We start from the raw sequence: 22,974 nt of genomic DNA, 5'->3' as shown, positions 1-22,974 counted from the left end.
ACAGCAGGAAGCTGCGAACAACAAGCGTCGTTAAGTCAGACGTCCTGAGCTGAATGTACATATCTGCCTTCGTCTTTTCTCCTTCCTCTCCAGCTGGAACAAACAAATTTGCTGGACCCTTTCAGCAGATTCACCTGAGACGATCTTCCAGTTACTGAGTTACTGTCAGACGTGTCGTCTGACACGTGACACCTGGTCTGTAACCTAAAGCCGCCCTGCAGGGCCGTTACAGCCACGCCGACGACAGACCGAGACCCGAGAGACTGAAATATAGATGGGAATGGTCGGAATGAGTCTGCCTGGAACAGCTTCACCTCTGAGACGAGAGGCTCCTCGCCTCGTGTGTGTTTAGAACTAAACGGTTCGATCGCTGCTCTGGTTTGGGTGATCGCGCCGCTGCCTTTGTCATCTTTGTGTTTCCAAACCACCTGGACGCAAGATTATGTCACCATTTTGAATCTTTGTGAGCCAAAAAAAAAAAAAACCCATTCGAAATCACAGCGCCGACATGCTAATGATTAGCCTGATATTAGCTCCTCCTCAGCACAGTAAAGGCGTTTGATCCAGACCTCAGGACAAGTCGACAGCTCATTCACCCAAATATCCTCCAAATACAGGACTTGTCCATTTCTCTCTTCTTGGCTACCACAGAGAATATAGCAATGAGCTAGCCTCCATGGAGGGGGCCCATGGCACTCTTTTATATAAGTATTGAACTAATATAAACACTATCCATGTGTTACAGTTCAAAAATACATGTTACAGCAATAAATTCGATTTTCCTTTAAAATATCAAACAAAATTGTTAGTTACCATTGGAAAGACAAGCAGCTGATATAACGCAGCTTTAACGCGCGCACACACACACACACACACACACACACACACACACACACACACACACACACGTCCTGTTCATCATAAGGAACTGATTATATTGGGTGTGTTTGCCGTATCAGTTACAGAAAATAACACGAAGACCGTCTGGGCGTTCCTGAAATTCCCTAAATTGGCGTCTCTTTATAAAAGGGAAAGGATTCTTCTTTTCTCCACAACAATAACTCCATAACTCAGCCGTCTGATCCTCTGACAGCCGAGGTCGGTCTCCGTTACAATGGGAGAGGATCCATTTTCACCGACTTTGTGGGTCACACGTTTCTCCTCCTGCAAGACGTGAAGGAGAAGAAACATGGAGGAGGAGAAACATGGAGGAGGAACATGGAGGAGAAACATGAGGAGAAACATGGAGGAGGAGAAATATGGAGGAGAAACATGAAGGAGGAGAAATATGGAGGAGGAGAAACATGGAGGAGAAACATGAAGGAGAAACATGGAGGAGGAGAAACATGAAGGAGGAGAAATATGAAGGAGGAGAAATATGAAGGAGGAGAAATATGAAGGAGGAGAAACGTGAAGGAGGAGAAACATGAAGGAGGAGAATATGAAGGAGGAGAAATATGAAGGAGGAGAAATATGAAGGAGGAAAAACATGAAAGAGGAGAAACATGGAGGAGGAGAAACGTGAAGGCATCACTCCTGCAGCTTCATGTGACCTTTAATAGAAAAACAGTGAATTAACAGTGAACTAGTGTAACGAGGTGTCGGAGCTGCTTGTTTACCTGTCATATCGCAGTAACGTAATCTGCTGTTCAGGTCCATGAACTCAGGAGCTTCTGTCTCAAGGCTGAACCCTAAACCATGCGCAGATGCTTCTTCAAAGTGGAAAACTGAGATTTATTGTGGCTTAAGGTTCAAGCAGCTCCCACAGAAACGTTCTGGTGGTTCCTGAAACGGTGCCTGAAGAGCAGCTGGAACTACTGGGAAAGCTCAGCTCACCTAAGAGCTGCCTCTAAACTCACCAACACACTTCAAAACTATTTAAACCGGAAGTTGTGACTTCATTTAAGAGTTTTATTGAAGGTGTTTTTCTGTTTTTGGCTGAATTTTTATTGAGGCTTTTAAAAGTCACAACAATACGTTTGGATTCAGGTTAAAGAAAAATGTGCTTCTAGCTTCTGGGAAATGAAGGACAGAGGAGAAGAATGACACGTATGTGAGTATAAAAGTGGAGGACGCAGTGGAAAGAGGGTGTTTTGGCTGGTTTCTGATCAGATAAACTCTGTGATTCACTCTGTTCGCCAGCGTGACCTCAGGAAGGCGGCCTGATGGCTGGTTCTACCATAAAATAAGGTATGGAAACAACTCCGATCCTTCACGCGTCAGTCCTGACAGACTGGTTGTTGCTGTGGCAACAATCCAACGTTTCTAGATCACACAAAACAAGAATGTTATTCACTTCATGAAGCTCACGGTTTTCATCACGAGCTTTAATAAGTTATGAGTGATTCCTGAAATATAGGAGAAGTGAAGCAAAAGTGTGGCCGTTTCGTCCCGTTTCACACAGAAATGAGCAGATGGCTGAAATGGGTCCAAGTTGATTAAACATATCGTGTTTCCTGGCCACGTTTTGGTGCCTGAACGTTATTAAATTAGAGGACACCAGAGCCCATCCTGACAGCTGGCAGAGTTCTGACGTTTCCCTTCCAACATAACATTTAAAACATTTACTTTTAAAAACAACCAACAACACTAATATTCTAGATGTTTTTCAGCCATATTAAAAAGGTTTAATTGTTGGCCAGCAACATTAACTTAATTTAGCGTGGTTTAGCTCTCTGCTGCCACCGCGTGGCCATCTGTAGTACAGCAAAAGTTGATTTAAGCCCCTTTTAAAACTTAGGTGTGAAACTCAAAAAATAGTTCCAACTAAAGGCGTTTTAACAATTTCCCTGGAAACTTCATACCTCTGTTGATGTACAACTGAATTTTTATTATTGATAATATGTCATCTTGGTTTAACTGAGATTTATTCCCCTCACGTCTGCACAATCTCCATGAGAATAAGATCCATGTGGTTCCCATGTTGCAAAACTATGTAAAGAATTTTAAAGCACAAATTACATCCCACTGTACTGGTTTTCTTAAAAAAAATGAAAGAATTTGATAATCACAATGTTACAGACAGCTCATGTTCAGTTAGTGCGCAGGTTGCTATGGCAACTGTGCGTATGGCCCGGTCAGGCTTTGATGTAATTTCTGTAGGAGGGCTGATGAATGGGCGAAAACGGTGGCGTAATTGATCTTCTCGGGGGCCAGCCCTTCCATTAGTCCCCGTCTCTGTCCATGCGCGTCCTGCTATAAGTGCTGCAGCGAGGACAGCAGATCGATACGCACCTGCTGCAAGTTTAAAGCAAAGATGGCTCCCCTGACGCAGAGGCCTGGAATATATCGCCCGAGAAGACTAAACGCATGTCAACACGTATGGAAAACTCATCGTGTTAAACCCAGAGCGGTTCACGCCCCATTAGTGCCACTTTTGACCATTTCTAGTCAATATTTGTAGTTTTTTAACCTATGTTCTATGTCTATCGTGCACGAGACAGAACCGGTGCCAGACAGTAAATAATAAAGCACATCTCTAAATATATGCACACACTGATGTTTTACTCATTTATTTTGAAACAACAATTTCAAGCTTTGCACAAAAAGATTCGGACGACGCCACCCTGTGCTTTGCGGCTGTGGGAGGAGCTTAACAACGTCACGCACCAGGTTCAGCTGACGACTACAGGCCCGATTAAACGATTCAGAGACATCTGAGAGAAGCCGAACTGGAGATCATGACGATACGCGGCGATGACCCATTCTCTCCACAGTAAGTCGCTCGTCCCCCCCCCCACTAAAAAGCAACCTCAAAAAGGGAAAATTCCAAACTAATCAAACTCATCAGTGAAATAAAACAGGTGAGGAAACAAGTGGCGCCACGAGAGGGCTCAGCCAAACCCGTCAAATGAAAGTACGACACGGTAAACAATAGTAATTATCGCCTGCGTTTACAGATCCTTTCCCCAAAACAGAAAAATAAATTCCTTTGGTTGAGTAAAAAAATGAAACAAAAGCCAACACTTAAGATTTCCCAGTCTCACGTCCCTCATGTTCTACAGTCAACCAGATGCTTGAGGCTCTAAGGCTGCAAAGGAGGTGTCAAGGCAATATGGTAATGGTGCCCCTGGTGCTCCATGCTGCAGCATGCTGGGAGAAGGACTGGGGGAGTCGGAGAGAGGCGGAGGCATCGAGAGAGGGCCGCTGCGTCCTCACACAGCAGGCGAAGGTGCATCGGGGTCGGGCTCGTTGCTGTAGTTGTTGCTGTAGTGATTCCCGCTGGGGGGGTGGTTGGGCAGGATGTCCAGTTCGTCCACCTGGGGGCCCGGGTGCATCACCACCAGCTGGTCCTGGGGAATGTCGGCCGCCGCTGCCGCCAGGTTGGTGATGGACTTGGACTTGACGCACTGGAAGTCCACGTGGCGGCTTTTGCCCTCCTCCTTTTCCCAGGACATGCGGATGAAGGGCCTCTGGACGTAGTTGTAGATGACCTCTGGACGACCTCCGGGGCGTTTTTTGACCTTTTCTTTATAAGTGGGATAACCTGCCAACATACCCTCAGCTCAGACCGTGTCCACACACACCACAACCACAAAAACAATGCTATGGTGACATCTTCAGCTCGGTCTCGCACCCATTTAGGGTTCAGCTCTGCCTGTTAGTTGCGGGTCAGCCGGCAGCAAACAGGCAGCAAACAGGCAGCAAACAGGCAGCACGCCCCCCAGGGGGGCGCCGCTGTCGCTAAACAAGAGCACTTCCTGTCCTCACGTCAGCTGTCAGGCGCTGACCTGATCTGCCTTTGGTGTTGGGGATGCTTTTCAATTGTGAAAGTGCCCATTCATTGTGACCGGTTGCTATAGCAACACAGTGGGAAAACAGCTGTGCTCCAATAATGGGAAATAGAGCGACAACTGTGTTTCTGACACGTAGCGTGGCCACAAAGGAGACCAACTGGAACTAACAACACTGGCGGAGGGAGGGTTGCAGCCGTGGACCCTCAGCAGTCGCCCAATAACACGGTGACTCCGGGTCCTCGGCTCAAACCGTGCTGCAGGTATCAGAAGTGTGAAGCCCACTAACCTTCAATGCCCAGTCTTATTTTCTTCAGTCCTCTCTCCTTTAAGACGGATTTGGCCACGTCTCGGTTCTCGATATACTTGAAAAACCTGTAGAGCTTCGTGCTGTAGATGACTGCAGACAGAAACATGGAAGCCGCTTGAGCTGGACTGTCCGTCCGTGTGTGTACGTGCACTGGCCTGTGTGTGACGCACTCTGGGAATACTCTTCTCCCATCTGTGGTGGATACTCTTCATCCCAGTCCACGACATCATCGTCCGTGAGCACGACTATGTGACACTCCCGCTCTCCGCTCTGGGCGCTGGCCACCATCAGAGGCAGGACCATCTCCTCCAAGTAAAACTCAAACTGTCTCCGAGCGCCGTCATTGGACAGCTCGTGCATCAGGGCGCCTGGAGGAAAGGAAAGACGAACGTCATGTGTTTGGAACAGTTAACAGCGACATTAAAGGCCATTTGGAGCTGGCGGTTCTCTGGGGAAAGGAGCAAACGCTCACTGAGGTCTCTGCATTTGATGGTGCTGTAGTCGAACGAGATGCATAGATAGTCGCAGGCTTCCCGCAACTCCGGGATGGAGATTCCATCAGGGCAGCGGATAATCCCAGATTTGTAGTAATCCTGTCAATTAGACAGAATTCATATAGAAGGCTGCCATTTCACACACACACCACGACGTGCGCACAGCAGTGTGTGTGATCTTCCACACAGTCCAGGTTGCAGCAGGACTGTCTGAACACATCACTGATCTCACTTTGCATCCACCAACACTGACCAGAATCGCTCGGAACACAGTGGAGCTGATGCCCTCGGCCACTTCGAACTCCCCCTTCTCATTGGGACGGGTGAAATTGTGTTCTCTCCCGGAGCCAAACATCCTGAAATAGAGACATTTTGAAGGATTTGCTGAACGAAACGTGTTTTTTTTTAAATATATTAAACGTAATGAGGGAGGACAGAATGTGGCGTACCTGCCCAGCATGGTGTTGGGTTGTGCGATGAAGATGGAGGGATCCACCACGAAGCGCGTGTTGTCCACTATCAGGGTGACTCTTTCTGAGGTCCGAAGGTTTCGGTTCCCGACAGCTGCGCTTGCTCCGGGCTCCTTTGGGTTCTCGTAGACAAAGACCATTTCCCCGACTTCCAAGCTTTTGAAGGTGCCTTCGGTGCTGGACAGGCTGCTGTTGCGACTGCTCACCACCCCGCTGCTGCTCGAGCCGCTGGGTGAAACTCTCTGTGGCCGGGGGCTGCTGGGCCTGGACGATGGGCCGCCATCTCTCTCCCGGTCTGGAGACAGGCAGAGAAACATCATAATCAGGATTTACACCTGTTCTGGCCCTCAAACATCTGGATATGGGAGAAGCAACACAAAAACCTGCTAAACTGACACCTATAATCCCCAAATATTCTCCCCACACTTACCGCTGTTGTGCTGGCGGGTGGGCGAGGTGACATTCCGAATACAGGGGGTGAGCTGGCCTTCCCTCTCATGCGAGGAGTCTCTGGAACGATCGCTGGAACGGCGGCGGTCGCGCGAGTGCTCACAGCCTCCGCTGGCACCATGCAGGCTCATCTTCCTCTGTTCGACCTCCACTCGAGATGCTCGGGCCTGGCTGCTGCTTTTCAAAACAGAAGAGTGAGCGTTCCTCTCTGTTCCTCTGGGCCACTGGACAGTTTTACTTTACAGCTTTGACACAGACACACACATTTCTGCTGGGAATTTACAGATGTTGGCACATTAGTCTCTTGCTTTTGTTGGATTGAGGGATTTTTTTTTCCAATATAGATCGAGTTCATTCAAATAGTTACAACATTATGATGGTTATTTTTCCATTTCCACTGCCAGAAATTGCAATGTGTTAATGCTGATGCTACAGGAACAAAGCAGATCATTTGCTGGGATTTCCAGCCCCCCCTCAAGTCTGGACTCTTGATAATAAACAACCAGACAAGCCAAAAAAAAAGCCTGTGGATCTGGTTTAAAGTTAATAAATGCTGAGCTTCTTCAGAAATGCACCATTTACTGTCTACTATTAGCTGAAAATGTCAAAGTGGAGACCACAAAAGCTTCCTTCTGCAGTCTGTGATTTGGTATTCATATGATTTGGTATTTCATATCACATCAGTGCTTTATATTATATTGGAAACACGTCAAGTCACAAATACGCCTTTAAAGCCCAAACTTACATGCTTGAGGAGACACAACCAGTCCTACCACATTGTGAAACCTAACAAACAAGCAGAGTATGACAAAACTACACAGAATGCACACAAGGGTTATAACATCAGGTTTTACTTTGCTAATCTGATAGAAAAGGCAATTTAGATCACTAGACATCATAAGAGGGAGGTAAATACTGCAAACGCGATCCAAGGTACACGTTTATGTGTAAATACTACATGTTTCTGACCGAGGGAATGCTGATTCACTTAAATTGCGCAAGGTGTTATAGACAAAGTTACGGGTTCATTTGCAGTAGAAACGATGGTAAAAGCACAAAACCAGGCGGAACCGAGCGGGCTCGGACTGCTGCCCCGCCGGTGATGAGGAGGACGCGGATTCTGGCTCACCCCGAGTGCTTGCAGAACTTCCGAGGTCGGCTGATTGCTTTTCGATCCCAGTTTTCGGTGTCGCTGGAGTTGCTGTCATAGACCTGCAGACGTGCAGCCATCACCCATACAGAGGGGAGTCCGGTCTGGATCTTTCACTGTTCATAATCTGCCAAATGACGACATCAATAAGTCACTTCCAACTAGCACCCCCAAAACACGGGGCCAGCTGCAGTTGTCGGCTAAGAAAAACTGTTTTGTCATGACGCTAAACGCTGTCTGCTGAACTAATTTATAGCTCTCCTTCTCGCTGACTGCTAGTCGAGTACACACCCGAATAAATTGTTTGACAGTGCTGTTAAACTGACTCAGATTAGGTTAGCTAGCCTGCTATGTTAGCATACCTGGCGAAGCTAACGCCAGCCAGCGTTGATATCTCTTCGACATTGACATAAACAGGCTACGGTTTGTAACGGAACTCGCCTATATACGGTCTCATTGTAGTAAAAGTATGAAAAGTTACCTAATTGACAATGGCAACCGATGTAATGCAATCCCAGTCGCTATCCAGCAATCCAACCATGTCGTCTCGCTCAAAACACTGACGTCAGACGTCGACGAGTTGACGCAGACAAAAGAAAAAAAATAGCGATCGTTATAAATTCTTTCTCTAAATACTCAACTCAAATTCAGGATTCGAATATTCTGCGCTTAATGGATTTTTTTGAAAAGCTACCTAAAAAGAAAGATTTGTTTTAGAATTTCATACCAAAAATGGGAAAAACTTTAGCCACGCGTGAAGTCTCGCGATACGAGACGTGAATAGCGTGATTTTAAATATTTCTTTAAAAATACATTTTCTATTTTATTTCTTGCAAACTACACGTAATACACATTCAACGTTATAGTGACAATTATGTGAATGTTTTTGCAAATCCAAGGTAGAAGACAACAAACTCTTTCAAACCATAATTTTTATTTCTGTTATGCTCAAAATCGACTTTTAGTCACTCAGTCATACATTTATTAGACAGGTTCAGCGGGAAGATGTATGTTGTTTTCATCCTAACGATTAAAAAAACCCTAATTTTATATATTGTATTTATGAATGCGAATCTGGTAAAAACTACACAGTGTTTTTTTTTTCCTTTACTTTTGACTGCATTGGCAGTTTTTGAACGTGACTTTAGCTCAAAAAATGCAAAGTTATCCTGAAACTATACATTCTTATAACTGTCACTTTAAATAACGCCACTGTGCACCTATGCATGCAAGTTATGCTGTTCAGTTGGTCCTCATTTTAAATTTACAATATATTGATAGTATGTTTCTACACGTATATTTAGTAAAAAAAAAAAAAAAAGTTTTAAAATGCATGTCTGTGCATATCCTAATTTGTCTTCTATACGTTGAAGGTGGTTTTTATTAGATATAATTCTTTGGTTACATGTGGCAATAAAAATATAAAAAAATATTTAAATAATTTAAAAGAAATAAGTAAACAAAAATCAAAGTGGATAATAAATTAAATTAAATTAAAACTTAAATAGAAGGCAGCAGACGTACAATCGGATAACAGATTTTTGGCTTCTCCCCGTTGACACGGCAACATTATTTACTTGCATTCAGGTTTTCCACATGTTTGACCTCAGGACATCATTGGAGAAAAGACTTTTGATATTTCCCGTGTGCGCGTGCTGAGGTTTGGCGCTGACGACAACAACGTCCTTCAGCTTCTCCTGAAGCCAGTCCTGTCGTTCTCCAACTTGTTTGTGTTCCCGGACGTTATGCATGAGCTGAACCTCACTGATGGTTCTTTTCCTGCAGAGACAACAACTACCACGGTGAACTGGAGGACTGAGACAATCATCAGTGAGTTCAGCGGCGCTCGAGAGCAGCGTTTACCTCAGTGGTTTAGCCTCGATGTGTAAACTGCTGAGGAAGAGTATCAGGGTCAAAGTCTCAAAGGGACTCAAGGAAAACATCTTCACTGAAATGAAACCAGGTTGGTTAGAAAATGCCGTTGTCTCCAGCTGAAACGCTGAGGCTGGCCTGCTACCCCGTCCTTACCTTGTTTTCCTTCTGTATCTGCAGGGAAATGAAGACAAACCGTCGAGGATTTTGTTGAAAAAGTGCCGGCGCGACAAAGAAGTCAAAGTCGTTGGTCAGTCTTTCGTGTGAGGAAGGTCCTCTTCTTTATATACAGGATAGCCCCCTCTAACCCCCTCACCCGACCCCACCCTGCCCCCCCCGCTCATCAATGAGCCATCTTCAGTGTTGATGTTGATGTCACTTTTCCAATGCATTGATGGGGATGGGCATCTGCGGACACCAGCGCTCGCTACTAACTCATCTTTCAACGCCTCTGCGGAGTGGCCCCGTCTGTCTCACCGGTTTTAAACCTCTTACATTTTTTGTCTTCGTGCCTAATAAGGCTAATTAATGCACAGTCAGAATGTGTGTATGTCATGTAGCGGAACAAAAGGGAAAACTTAAATTCTTTAGAATTAGTGTGACTGTCAAGCTTAATTTGATGGCAGAGTGATTTCTTTTATAGTTGACCTCATGCAAGGAGCTAAAGGTCACAATGAGATGCACCCACCGGGTGGCCCAACAGAGAAAAGAGGAGATATCTGTGGCGGAAATAGCACACACTGCACCGCACACACCCCCTCTGGATTATCTGAGGGTGGGAAATGTAATCATATTGATATTTATGTCTTTATTAAGTGCGAGAAGTATTTATGGAAGGTGTGTCTATTTGAAAAGCTTTGGTGTTTATGGCTTGTTAGGGAGTGAGTGTGTGTGTGTTTTCTCTACGTGCGGATTGGCCTCTGTCCACTCTAACTTGCACGCATCCAAAAACCCGTAGGCGCCATTAGTAAAAACTTCATTTGCCTTTTACAACATGCAGTCGACTTTTTTTATGCGGAACGCTGCAGTTTTATGATGTGCGGGTCGTCGATCACCTTGTCTCAGTGTCACACGGTGCATTAGGTAACCACGAAAGACATTTTCTAAATGCGGCAAAGGAATGGCCTTGCCATGACTGAGGGAATAGGCGCTAGAGGATGATCTACATCTTTCTGTCATTATGCTTCCCGGCACAAAAGACAGCACAAAGACTTTGAATTCACTTTCTAGCGTTTCCAAATGTGCCCAAGAGACGCTGCTTCTGAGCTTAAATGTACCCTCAACAATGGTAAAACACCCACACGCTGGTCATGGTGGCTCCTACAACAGCAACAGTCAGCCGTCAGGACATTTCCCCCCAACAATAATGTAATGATACAAATATTTGTGTTTTGAATGTTGATGGCAGCATTAAAGTGCAGGAATCCATATATGGGTTTAATGTTTAAATAGGCCGATACACCGGTTCTCTAAATAGGGCCATAAAGGCACCATTGATACAAGCAGCGTCTTTATCAACACTGCTTCATGGTCACAAACAGCACTTGGCGAAACATTTGGCTTCAACTGGGCTAGATTTTATGTGCATGTGTAGAAGTTGCTCCCGTTACCTCATGTGGTCACAATGTGAACCATCTCAGTCATGGAATGCAGCCAGTGTGCAGGAGGGCCTGACATGGATTGATGGGAAGAACGGCACACAAATCATTAAGCGGGTCACCCTCACGTCACAAAGAAAGTAATGCACATAAAAATTACTCACTTCTTTGAACTATATATAAGTGTGCGGGCTGTAAATAGGGAGCCTCCAAACACAAGGAGGATTTCCAAGAGCTTTCACTGATTTTTCAAAGGGATTAAATCCGCCACCTCATTCGGCCTCATGTGCCGTGTTCTTACATCCACCCTGACTCATTTCACCCTGTTACATGTTTATAAATCTGGAGGACCAACGGGCACCCAGCGGCACGTTCTCAAAATCTAAAAACTGGGCCTCTTTTTCTGGTGAAATAATGTCACCTCGCTCCAAGATCTCATGTAACAAAACGGGTAAACTTAGATTTGACATCATCCCACCTTCGCCTGTGAAGCTGCACCAACACATAGAAGGCATATCTAAATCATAACGTGGGGATAACAATTTGGTTGTTACGAGCAAGGCAGTAAATCTCTCCCGTTTGTGCTCCGGCCATCTGAGTCCTCTTGGACCTGCTCGGCCTGCTCGCTGCCAGCCCGAATTGGTTGGTTTTTTAATTCCGCTATAAAAACAGATGTGCGTGGACGCCCATGTCAGTCCTGTCAGTCTCGTTTTATGTGCACGCACATCAATCTATCACATGCTTTTGTAATGTCCATCTGACTACCCAGCACAGGTGGCCGCGGTGTCAAGTTAGTAGAAAGCAAACGCACGAGTTTTGAGTCTGGGTGGCCAGCAGGGAGTTCAATGTCATCTTCATCACCATCATCATCATCATCTTCATCACCATCACCATCATCATCATTGTCACGTGCTCAGCATAATTGTCTCCGAACTACTCCATTTCTTCTCTCTTCAATCTAAAATGGTCTCATGTGACTTCAATGGTGCCAACCCAGTCTTCTAAACGATCATAGTGGGAGGGGGCGGAGTCTATCCCAGCAGACAGTGACCAGGTGAGAGGCAGGAATGCAGGTCACGGGTCCATCACCGGTCACACAACCATACGCTACGAAGCCCATTAGTGACTTGTTTTGTCTTTACTTCTTCTTACAGGATCAAGTCAGACACGCAAACAACATAAACCCTCCAGTGCTAATCAATGACAGGTAACATCAATGTTAAGTGATGATCAAAACCTGTCGTGCACGATTTGTTCTTTGTTTTACCAGTTTTGGGGGGAGGTAAATAAAAAGTTCCGCTTTTCTCCACACGGGGTCACTGTGGTCCAACATCTGAAGCCAGCAGGAGAAACGTCCTCTGAGTTGAATCACAATTACTCACAGACTCTTCAGCCATAACACAGAATGACAGAATAAACCCTTTGCAATCATACCTGCAATTTAAATATGCTTAATAATGGCATGAGATATTTATTGATTTCATTTCACCTCAACAGAAACCTGCAGATTATCCTGGAATTAATCTGATCCACCACTAAATCCCATAGCTATGATGCAACTGTAGACAGTCCAATGCACTAGATCTTGACCCAGTTTTGTGATCCTTACACTCAAACAGAGTATTTTGTATGTACCAGGACACGGGACTTGTGTACAGCTCTCTTCTGGTCATCCAACTTGTTTGGCCGGATGATTGTTTTTGTTTCGGCTCATCAGCTACCGAAGATTCCGGAAAACCTTCCAAGGACATCAAACAGGAGGGGAAAAAAATTCCCTTTACCCTGTTTTTCCATAATCCAAAATTACATAGCCAGGTGGTATGACTTTCCAGGTTCCTCTAAATCCTGGGGTGTGCTGGAGACTACTGAGTGGTGCCGTTCACTTGCAGCCTTTAGTCCATCCCCAGAATTCCCTTTATTTGTGTTTTGAGGTACAAGAAATGAGGAGGTCCAGTGATTTCAGAAGGACTTGACTCGTCGAGTGCTGAGGATCAAGGACAAGCGCCTCAACAATGATTAGAAGGGCTGCAGCAGTCACAGAGGATCACGACCCCCCCTTCCCCTATGCTTCATCAGTCCCAATTCATTCATTCATTCAATTCCTGGGAATAAAAATCCTGGAAAGGGTGGTGGAAAAAAGAGCTTGAATGTTGGGGGAAATAACGACCGTTTGGTCAGTGTCACAGACAGAACAGACAGACATCGGCGGACATGATGTTTGGCTCCTCCTCAAGATCAACAAACTGCCACCATTAAGACGAATCTCCCTGCTGTAACCCCACGATAACAATAATACTGCCTGGTTCCAAAATGCTGACCAAAATACAAGCTCACACTGGCGTTTTCTATCATTTAGCAGAGCCCAGAGCAAAATCCATAGGAGCACAAATAGAAACAGCACATTTCTTGACAATAATTAGCTGTAAACAGGGTTTTTAGTGCTGGAAAACAATGCAATTGATTTTCTTGCCTCTCGTGCCCGGAGTTTTTCCAGCAACATTACAACCTGAATCGATGAGCAGCGAACACAAAGCTGACCCACAGGACCAGACATCCCAGTTCTGACAAAGACTGTAAAATGTTAGATTTGTACTCAGATTCAGTTGTGTAACAGTGTTCTGTTGACAACACGGACAGGAAGCAGCAATTTTTGCCATTCATAAATCATCTGAGGATCATTTGGAACGTCTAGAAACGTATGAAGCGCCTACAGCTGATGATCTCTGTGGGCTTCCTCAACTTCTTGACACAGTTTTCAAAAAGAAACAGAGGTTTCTGCTTTCTCTCTGATTAATATTTAAAGGGGAGAATGAGGAAGGCTGCTTCAGTAAAAGAGTTTTCAGGACAGCCAAAGACACGTTTGACCAATATCGTCTCTGGGAACCTTCTGTTGCTTGTGTGAAAGGCAGAATATGAGCCGGTGAATACTAAAAAGGACAAAGTGGGGAAAAGGGTGAGGAGAAACTGGGATATAGAGACTCATCTACATGCACACAAGGTTTGACGTCACATCAGATCTGAAGTCTCAATGTTTCAATGCTGGTTTTAAGGCTCTGACATCATCGCAACGGGTTTGAAATCAGATATTAGGGATTGAAGTGGACCGTTCTAGGCTGGAGGTGAGTCGAGGTGAGTGACAGCAGCTTTTCCATGCCAGGAACAAGGAGACAGTGAAGTGGTGCAAGTGTGCCATCATTGGAACGGAAAGACAATAAATCAATCACAGAGGAAAGAGCAGCATTAAGGTGAAGTTAGGTGGCGTTCTGACTGTAGGTTCAGATGCCTTCCTCACTCATGCAGACGCCTTCTGGGAGCATCAGTGTGGAAACCAATTATTTTCCTTCTGATTCTGAGGGCACTGACTGTTCTTTGAGCTGCAGTCTTTAGGAGGGAACAAACACCCTGGAAAATAAACTGGTTTATTGTGGGCCGGTACAGCCACACCAGTTAAAGCCCAAAGGTGTGTCGGTGTAATAAGCCAAGAAACAGTCGCTCATCATTCCAGACACTCTGGTGTATGCAGATTTAAAGGTCATATCAATTCAGTTTCAGGTTTGCCATGCATATCGAGTCCTATTCTGCCTATATATTATGCATATGCTTCAGATTTTTTATTTTATTTTAAAAAAAAGAGAATTTTTGAAATTCTGACAGTAATATGCAGTCATCGCTATGGCGACCAGGCTGACAGAACATTGGCACTTTAAGTGAATATCAACTGGCTGATTGTTTGGGAGTTCAACTGAACATCAACTAGCTGTGAGCACTGATGTGTTCAGCTGGAATAAAATGTGAAGTATTTTTTCCTTTCCCCTCTTTGTCCTATTATGTTTATTATGTTAAGACCAAATAACTGGCTGCTCGTCCCTAAAATGAAAGAAGACAAACAGCTTCAAGAAGCTTCATCATTTCAACACGTCCTATAAATTAGATTCATATTCTCATAATACATGGTTATTTAATCGGTGCCCTCTTGTGGCCCTAATAATTATGACAGGGGTATATTCAACACGCCAAGTGCAGAAAAGAAAACAATTTCATATTTTAGCTGATATTTAATTTATTTAAGACCTAAAAATGCAGCTTTGCCCCCTTTTTTTCTATTGTTGGTGTAATTATGATAAACAACATGAATGGGCAACAGATCTGGAAGGAACTTTACCAAATGTGGATACTAATAGAAATTTAAATAATCATTTTTACTGTAATAAAATGCCCATTTTATTTTAAAAATCCTTGACATTCCACACTCAAATAGTTTTTTCTTTCACAATGAAAATCCTAATAATTATCCCAATAAAATTGCTTTACAATCTCCTAAAACCTCGAGCAGCACAACAAACAGCTGCTTTAAAATGTTTGTTCTTAAATTAAAATCATTTTTTATCTCCAGTGACGTTGTTTTAGATCTCCGTTTAACTGCCCCTGCCCCTGTCCTCTCTCACATGGCCTAGTTTCTGCCCCTTTACCATCTCTTTACAGCATATTTTCCTCTTGATTCCGTACTTAGGAAGCACATCGAAGAAATAAAGTTCTGCCGATTTGCCACCTCTTCTAGAAGACACAAGTTTTCCACCTTTGAGCTCGACTCCACTGGCTGCCCATATACATTTTAAGACTCACTGTAACATTCTTCCTTCACGTCGAGGGCCCTTGGGGGCCTCGCCCTGCCCGACCCCTCTGAGCTGCTGTAACCCTACACGCCCACACGCTGTCTCAGGTCAGCTCATCAACACCTTAAACCAAGCTCGCGCTCGGAGGGAAACGTGCTCTTCGTCTGCAGCCGCTGAGTAATGGAATAATAATAATAAATGCCCAATAACCCGTTTGTTTGGGAATCCTGTCTTAAAAGCCCTTCTCCTTGGTGTTTGACACCTGTACACGTAGACTTTATTGCTTTTAATGGTCTTATTTGCTCGTCGGCTGTTTTTTCCCCCGTTTTTTTAATCTTACTGGCCTCTTTTTTTATGGTTTGTGAGTTTATTTGTGTTTCCATCTTTTCCCGTTTGCTTCATGTGTTGTGAGGATCCTGGGAATCGTTGCGTCACGCATGCAGCCGTGCTCAGTGACAGTAATTCCATATTCATGTGCCTCTACACTCGTTCGGTCTCTCTCGGCCCGTTTTTTTCAGGACGTGTCCCAGAATGAGGCGGTTTTCTAACGTTTTGTTGGTTCTGAAGGTTTGTGTGTGCTGCCTGCTGTCAGATATATCAGGTATCGTTGCATTTTTCTCTCTTTCTTTCTTTTTGCAGCGATTCACAGACGTGCTGCGATCTGAATGTCCATCAAATAGCACACAGTGTTTTTGTTTTCTAGCAAATTGCATGAAAATTTGCAGCATTTCATGGAATAACAAACATGCAATTAAAGCAAAAATACAGCAATTAAATACTAAAGTTAGGGTTGGTTTGGATTAAGACTAGAGCTGCGAAAAACTCTGCTAATGACCAAAAATGGGCCAAATGCAAAAAGCTTTTTAAAAATAACAAATCCCCCTAATATATGCAGCCAGTCAATTATTGTCTCATTATGGTTCCAAGCTCCATTTCTCACTGAGAACCCCTGCAGGTCTTCTCCAAATGACTCCTGATCTTTAAACTGAGACAAAAAGTAAAAGTAAATTGAACAGCAGTGCTGCACAGTAATAGACAAAATTTTTAAATTAGCTGCTCATTTTTTTAACGATCAAAATCAAAATGTGGCGGAAATGGAATGGAATAATGCACTTTTGCCAGGAACAAATACTGCATTTCAAAATCAAATTAAATCCACTTAGAAGCCCAAGAATCCTCGGACGCGCAATCGTCTTGTCGCTGCTGTGAATTCTGATGTTCATCAGCAGATTTTGGGAGAAGTTTTGCACAGTGAGATGGAAAACAAAAGTTGTTTTTGTGCAGCAGATGGAAACTGGCTCCCGCTCTGCAGGTCAGTTTCCCAGCCGGTCCCCAGGGGGTCTATGTGAGATCTGAATTAATAAATGACAAGGCATCAGCTGCACTTTGTCTGAGAGCCTAAAGGAAAAGAAACATTTGTGAGTCCACGTTCTGCAGTTAGCAGCTTGTTCTTTAAAGGGCTACAACAGCAGATTTATGCGTCCTCGCATTATTTTCTTCCAACCGAAAACAATCCATAAAAGGTGACATTGACTTGCACCTGGATTATTTTTAAGGGATTCGCAGAGGGCAGAGCTGACAACTGACCCGGTTCTGAGGGGCAAACCCACAGCATATTTGATCAGTTAGCTTCCAGCTACCGATTAGCAGAAAACTCTACTGGGCTTCCACATCCGTAACACCAGCAGGGCTGGTGTTCATGTTCATAACCAGTCACTGCTGGTTATTGGGTTCATAACCAGTCGTCGCTGGTTATTGGGTTCATAACCAGTCACCGCTGGTATGAACCGCTGGTTATTGGGTTCATAACCAGTCACCGCTGGGTATGAACCGCTGGTTATTGGGTTCATAACCAGTCGCCGTTGGGTATGAACCGCTGGTTATTGGGTTCATAACCAATCGCCGCTGGTTATTGGGTTCATAACCATCGCCGCTGGTTATTGGGTTCATAACCAATCGCCGCTGGGTATGAACCGCTGGTTATTGGGTTCATAACCAATCGCCGCTGGTTATTGGGTTCATAACCAATCGCCGCTGGTTATGAACCGCTGGTTATTGGGTTCATAACCAGTCACCGCTGGGTATGAACCGCTGGTTATTGGGTTCATAACCAGTCGTCACTGGGTATGAACGGCTGGTTATTGGGTTCATAACCAGTCGTCACTGGTTATGAACCGCTGGTTATTGGGTTCATAACCAATCGCCGCTGGATATGAACCGCTGGTTATTGGTTTATAACCAGTCGTCGCTGGGTATGAACCGCTGGTTATTGGGTTCATAACCAGTCGTCGCTGGGTATGAACCGCTGGTTATTGGGTTTATAACCAATCGCCGCTCGTTATGAACCGCTGATTATTGGGTTCATAACCAATCGGCGCTCGTTATGAACCGCTGATTATTGGGTTCATAACCGAGTCAAAAATAACTGCGTCTTTATTTGCGATTCTAATGTTAAAATTAGTATTTGGAGGCAATCCTGGTTTCTGAGATTAAGCTCCCCACAGCTGCAGAGAAAAATGTAATTCATGAAACTTGACTCTTTTTTTTTTCACTATCAGGAAAGAACTTTTCCCCACAAGGTGCCTAAGCTGATGCTTCCGTGCTTCCAGGCCTGAAGGCAGCAAAGGCAGGATTTAATAACACTCCCCCACCAATCTCGGCTGTTTCTGGAAGGAAATAAAAACAGATAAATTAACAAACGAATGATGGAGTGTGCAGTGTATATAAAATTGTAGAAGGCCGTCCACCAGTGCTCAGTCTCACCTTTGGAAAATCATTATTTCCACCTTAGGGTATAAAATTAATCATTAATGGCCCGCTGCAGAAGTCGTCGTGTGGGGTAACTTAATGACTTATCGGGAGGCAAAGCGTCGCTGGTGTTCCTGCATCTCTGGAAACATCGACGTGAACACTTTCAACGTCAAAATAATCCAGCGGTAATCAACTCCCGCTCGCGCTTTCTCGATTCCAGCACACTTCACCAGCCTGGAGCAGAGAGATTTAACACCTATGTGAGGAAACCTGAAAGGGAATGGGAAAAGACAAAGGGATCAGAATGCAGACGTTGTCTACAGAAACACAGAATGGCCCTGAGATGCAGGAATGTCCGTTTATAAAGCATCTCCAACTGGTATTCAATCCCACTTCTCACTGCTCATGCACTAGAACAGGTGTTCCGATTTTATAACCCACTCTGTTCCGTTCCATTACTCTTTGTAATAAAGCCAGTGTAAGAACAAAGTATAAGCTACCTGAAGCGACCAATATGGCCCCAGAGTCTCTTTCCTGTTCACTCCTGCTAATTTCCTTTATTTTCCCTTTTCCTGGGAATCTTTATAATTGCAGCTTGCAGCCTTTCCGTGAACAAACCACATCCCTGAAATGCACATTCGGGTTCTATAAGGACAGAACACGATCCTGCGTGTTCACAGCAGGTAGGCTGTTAAATGGGATGAAGGAGAGACTGCTGACATGAATGGTGAGGTGGGGAAGGAGTAGCCTAGAGTTGCCTATAGGGATGGATGATGATGGCTGCAATTACCAAGAAAAGAAGCAGCAAAGGCTCTATTTTCTCCCCAAAAGTGAAAGAACAGACATGACTGTCACCTGCAGAGCATTTCAGAGCAGCCTCCGCCACAGCGGTTATGCTAATTATGTTCAGGCTTTAGCTTGTTCATTTGGAGCTTGTGTGAAGTCTACAATAGTTCTGATTTACCAAAAGCTCTTTAGGGGAAAATTCAGCAAGTATTTAGTTTAGACACGAACGATTCACGTTGATGCCGTCAGGATACCTTGTTGATAACAGTTTGATGGGAGACCTTCAGAGACACTGAGACGTGCAAAATAAATAAAAAAAATCATTTTCCCTGCTCCTGCCAGTCCGAGCATCTTACGGACACATTAACCGACGAAACATAAAAGAATTATGTGAGTTTTCCAACCTGCTCTGTGTGTTAAAGTGGGATTTCTAACAAGGTTTGTGTGCAGATCTCAAATTTCAAAGCTATCCTATTACACGTGGCCCAAACTAGCCTGATCACCCCCTCCTCATCTCCGATGCTAAGCAATCATTTTTCAAGCACGTTTACTCGACATGACTTTAAAGCAATAATGAAACCCTGGAAACGGCGAGGGGCTCGTGGGAGACTGTGATTCAGCATGAATAATGCAATGAAGCTGCAGCAGCGATCGTCCCGATACTCACGGGTGAACACAGAAAACAGATAATAAGATGGATGAGCAGTGTCATTTACTGCTGGTGGGGGGGCGGCAGAACTAATATGGCGCCGTATGACCAGAGCAGAGGGAGGGGACCTGCGATGGGAGAGGGATTTGAGGGGGTCGGGGCTCTTATTTACAGTAGGAGAACTCCAGGGAACCATCACCCAGCACATTAAAAGCAGAGATTCAATTAGACTTCCTACTGACAATATTACCATTAATTATAATTATTCAAGGGCATCATTATAGTCAGAGGTCATCGGGAGGGAGGGCGATATTATCGGAAAAATGTGGCGGCTCTTTAACGGGCAAAGAAAATAACAAACCGCTTTGTAGCTTAAAACTGGGCTGGGGCGGTTAATTCAATCGACCAAAACAAATCGTAAAGATAAGGATAAAAAACTTTATTGATCCCACATCGGGGAAATTACACATTACAGTGGTAGCCCGCGGTGTACAATACAGAAAAGTACTAAAAGAAAAAATATATAATAAAAAGACTCTTATATTATGTACATTGCTATGCACATTATACAGTATATACAGGAATTCAAAATTATGTACAGAAGCAGTGTTGGACAGTGTGAAGAAAAATGAAGGTGCAAATAAGACATTCCAGAGGTAGGATGATTAGTTCGTGCAAATATGCCAACCCTGGGTTATTGGTGCTACAGTTAAGTGCTGTGCATGTTGAACAATCTGACGGCAGTTGGGATGAATGACCAGTTGAATTGTGTGGTGCTGAACTCAAACTACAGGAGGCAACCTGTATTCACCAACTATAATGGTTCAAATCTCTTGTTTTATGCCAAATAGTTCCGCATTTGCCTCATTGGGTTTCACCAAAGTGCGTCAGACGCGGTCACGACAACGTGAATCCGGCACTTGAGCTGCTGAGTCACGCCCAGGCTCCTGTAAATGCCACTGGTTCAAAAACCAATAATTTCAGACAACCCTTGAGTGTCCTACGCAGGTTTAAACGGTCTCATCATTCACCTGGAGTGCCATCCCAGAATATCCTCTCTTACCTTGCTTTAACAGCATAAAATCTCATCAGGGACGGTCGTTTATCTGGCTGAAGGAACCTGGCTTCCATAAATAACGTCTGTCAAAAAGTTCATTAATACTGTGAAGCTCTTTCCAGTTTCCGTCCCGGTGTCCTGGGGCGTCCATGAAGGGCCCAGCAGGTTCTGCAGGCAGGGCCCAGCAGGTTCTGCAGGCAGGGCCCAGCAGGTTCTGCAGGTAGGGCCCAGCAGGTTCTGCAGGTAGGGCCCAGCAGGTTCTGCACACCTTCGTTGGACCCAAGCGCTTAAATGGAGATTTATATTATTTCCACTCAATCAACAAAAGGAAAAGCCACATTATTCATGGACAGACTGACACGTTCACAAATGTGTCCTGAGGGTTTTAACCAGTTACATTTCGAAGCGTAGTCGTCTGGTTCAACCAGGACCTGAGACACCAGGTCAGACAGCAACACCAAAGAAGTCTCCTCTCCTCTCCTCTCCTCTCCTCTCCTCTCCTCCTCTCCTCTCCTCTCCTCTCCTCTCCTCCTCTCCCCTCCACCCTCCTCTCCTCTCCTCTCCTCTCCTCTCCTCTCCTCTCCTCTCCTCTCCTCTCCTCCTCTCCTCTCCCCTCCCCTCCTCTCCTCTCCTCTCCCCTCCCCTCCCCTCCTCTCCTCTCCTCGCCTCTCCTCTCCTCCTCTCCCCTCCCCTCCTCTCCTCTCCCCTCCCCTCCTCTCCTCTCCTCTCCTCTCCTCCTCCTCTCCTCTCCTCCCTCCTCTCCTCTCCTCCCCTCCACCCTCCCCTCCCCTCCTCTCCTCTCCCCTCCACCCTCCTCTCCTCTCCTCTCCCCTCCACCCTCCCCTCCCCTCCTCCTCTCCTCTCCTCTCCTCTCGCTCTCCTCTCCTCTCCTCTCCCCTCCCCCCTCCCCTCCCCTCCTCTCCTCCCCTCCACCCTCCTCTCCTCTCTCCCCTCCACCCTCCCCTCCTCTCCTCTCCCCCCTCTCCTCTCCTCTCCTCTCCTCTCCTCTCCTCTCTCCCCTCCCCTCCCCTCCCCTCCTCTCCTCTCCTCTCCTCTCCTCTCCTCTCCTCTCCTCTCCTCTCCTCTCCTCTCCTCTCCTCTCCTCTCCCTTCCTTATCTTCCTCTTTCTCCATCCCAGATGATCCTTGCAGGACTGTCATGATTCACTGCTCTTCTTTTTCATTTGTTTCTGCCACAGATGGCCTAATACAAGGTCTCGTATTAGGCCACGGGTCATGCTGGGCCTGGCAGCCTCATTGTTCTGGTATGTCTGTGATCTTTCCTTTCACATGATGCCTTTTTGCAGCAGCTGCAGAAAGCGCACGCTTGCATTTCCCAAAACGACGACCACACTGCAGCTCCCGAAGATTTTCTGCGGCGGTGCTGCGACAGCAAAGACCAGTTAAGCAGATGTTCTTGTCCCACTGATGAACAGAGAAATGATTTAATCAGCTTAAGGTTTCGAACCAATCCATTCCGCAGTGTCAGCTCTTAACCAGGAGAGTTGATGCTTTAAAGCACTCTGGAGATTTAAATAGCATTCAGATGAAATGTGAGCGCAGTTGACCGTGCTGACACTTACAGAACGGAAAGTCACTATTATCTCAGTAAAACTGTGCATTGATTTGTCCACGAAGGTTCTTATTAGTCCAGGTCAAAGCAGTTCTTTCAAGGTCCAGCAGAGAGGAAACGTCCCTGTTAAACTCATAACAAATTAATCAATTTACAGCTCTGAGGCGTCGTTCTCAGCAGTAACAGTGACCCCTAGTGGCACCATTGGCGCTACTACAGCAGGGCAGACGTCACCAATCTGTATCTACTGTAATAATAATCATCATCAATAATAACGATCATCGTTATGATGATGCGTAAACTTTAAGCAGGAGGGGAGTGGTGGTTGCTGCCAAGCTGCAGAAACTGCGCATGGGTGCACGTGTAAGTAAATAATCTTGACTGCCAGGTCATTAAAGACTGTGAGGATTTTTTTTTTTTAATTCGACACTGGAACATCTCCACGTTGAGGCTGAGGAGTGATTTTTTA

General features: G+C 45.2%; 1 protein-coding gene and 1 long non-coding RNA gene across 5 annotated transcripts; one reads left to right on the top strand and one right to left on the bottom strand.

Annotated features, from left to right (window-relative positions):
• Window positions 1–3,496: 3,496 nt before the first annotated feature.
• Window positions 3,497–8,247, bottom strand: btbd10b (BTB (POZ) domain containing 10b). 4 transcript variants are annotated; one of them, XM_057024993.1, is made up of 9 exons: window positions 8,089–8,247; window positions 7,587–7,734; window positions 6,438–6,634; window positions 5,987–6,302; window positions 5,791–5,893; window positions 5,516–5,636; window positions 5,214–5,411; window positions 5,023–5,133; window positions 3,497–4,486 (listed from the first exon to the last, which is right to left on the bottom strand). In XM_057024993.1, exons 2-9 carry the CDS (start codon window positions 7,685–7,687, stop codon window positions 4,155–4,157), a joined length of 1,479 nt encoding a protein of 492 aa, XP_056880973.1. In that variant the 5' UTR covers window positions 7,688–7,734; window positions 8,089–8,247; the 3' UTR covers window positions 3,497–4,154. The 4 variants fall into 4 exon arrangements, with proteins under 4 accessions (XP_056880973.1, XP_056880974.1, XP_056880976.1 ...); XM_057024994.1 differs by having other exon boundaries at window positions 6,438–6,631; XM_057024996.1 differs by lacking the exon at window positions 8,089–8,247 and adding an exon at window positions 7,203–7,243.
• Window positions 8,248–9,230: 983 nt separating this feature from the next.
• Window positions 9,231–10,907, top strand: LOC130521475 (uncharacterized). The gene is made up of 2 exons (XR_008949342.1): window positions 9,231–9,570; window positions 9,660–10,907. It is a non-coding gene; the product is annotated as an uncharacterized LOC130521475 (long non-coding RNA).
• Window positions 10,908–22,974: the final 12,067 nt, after the last annotated feature.

The sequence above is a fragment of the Takifugu flavidus genome, chromosome 2 (genome assembly GCF_003711565.1).
Source record: "Takifugu flavidus isolate HTHZ2018 chromosome 2, ASM371156v2, whole genome shotgun sequence".
Classification (NCBI taxonomy): Eukaryota; Metazoa; Chordata; class Actinopteri; order Tetraodontiformes; family Tetraodontidae; genus Takifugu; species Takifugu flavidus.
This window is presented reverse-complemented; position numbering and strand designations above follow the sequence as displayed.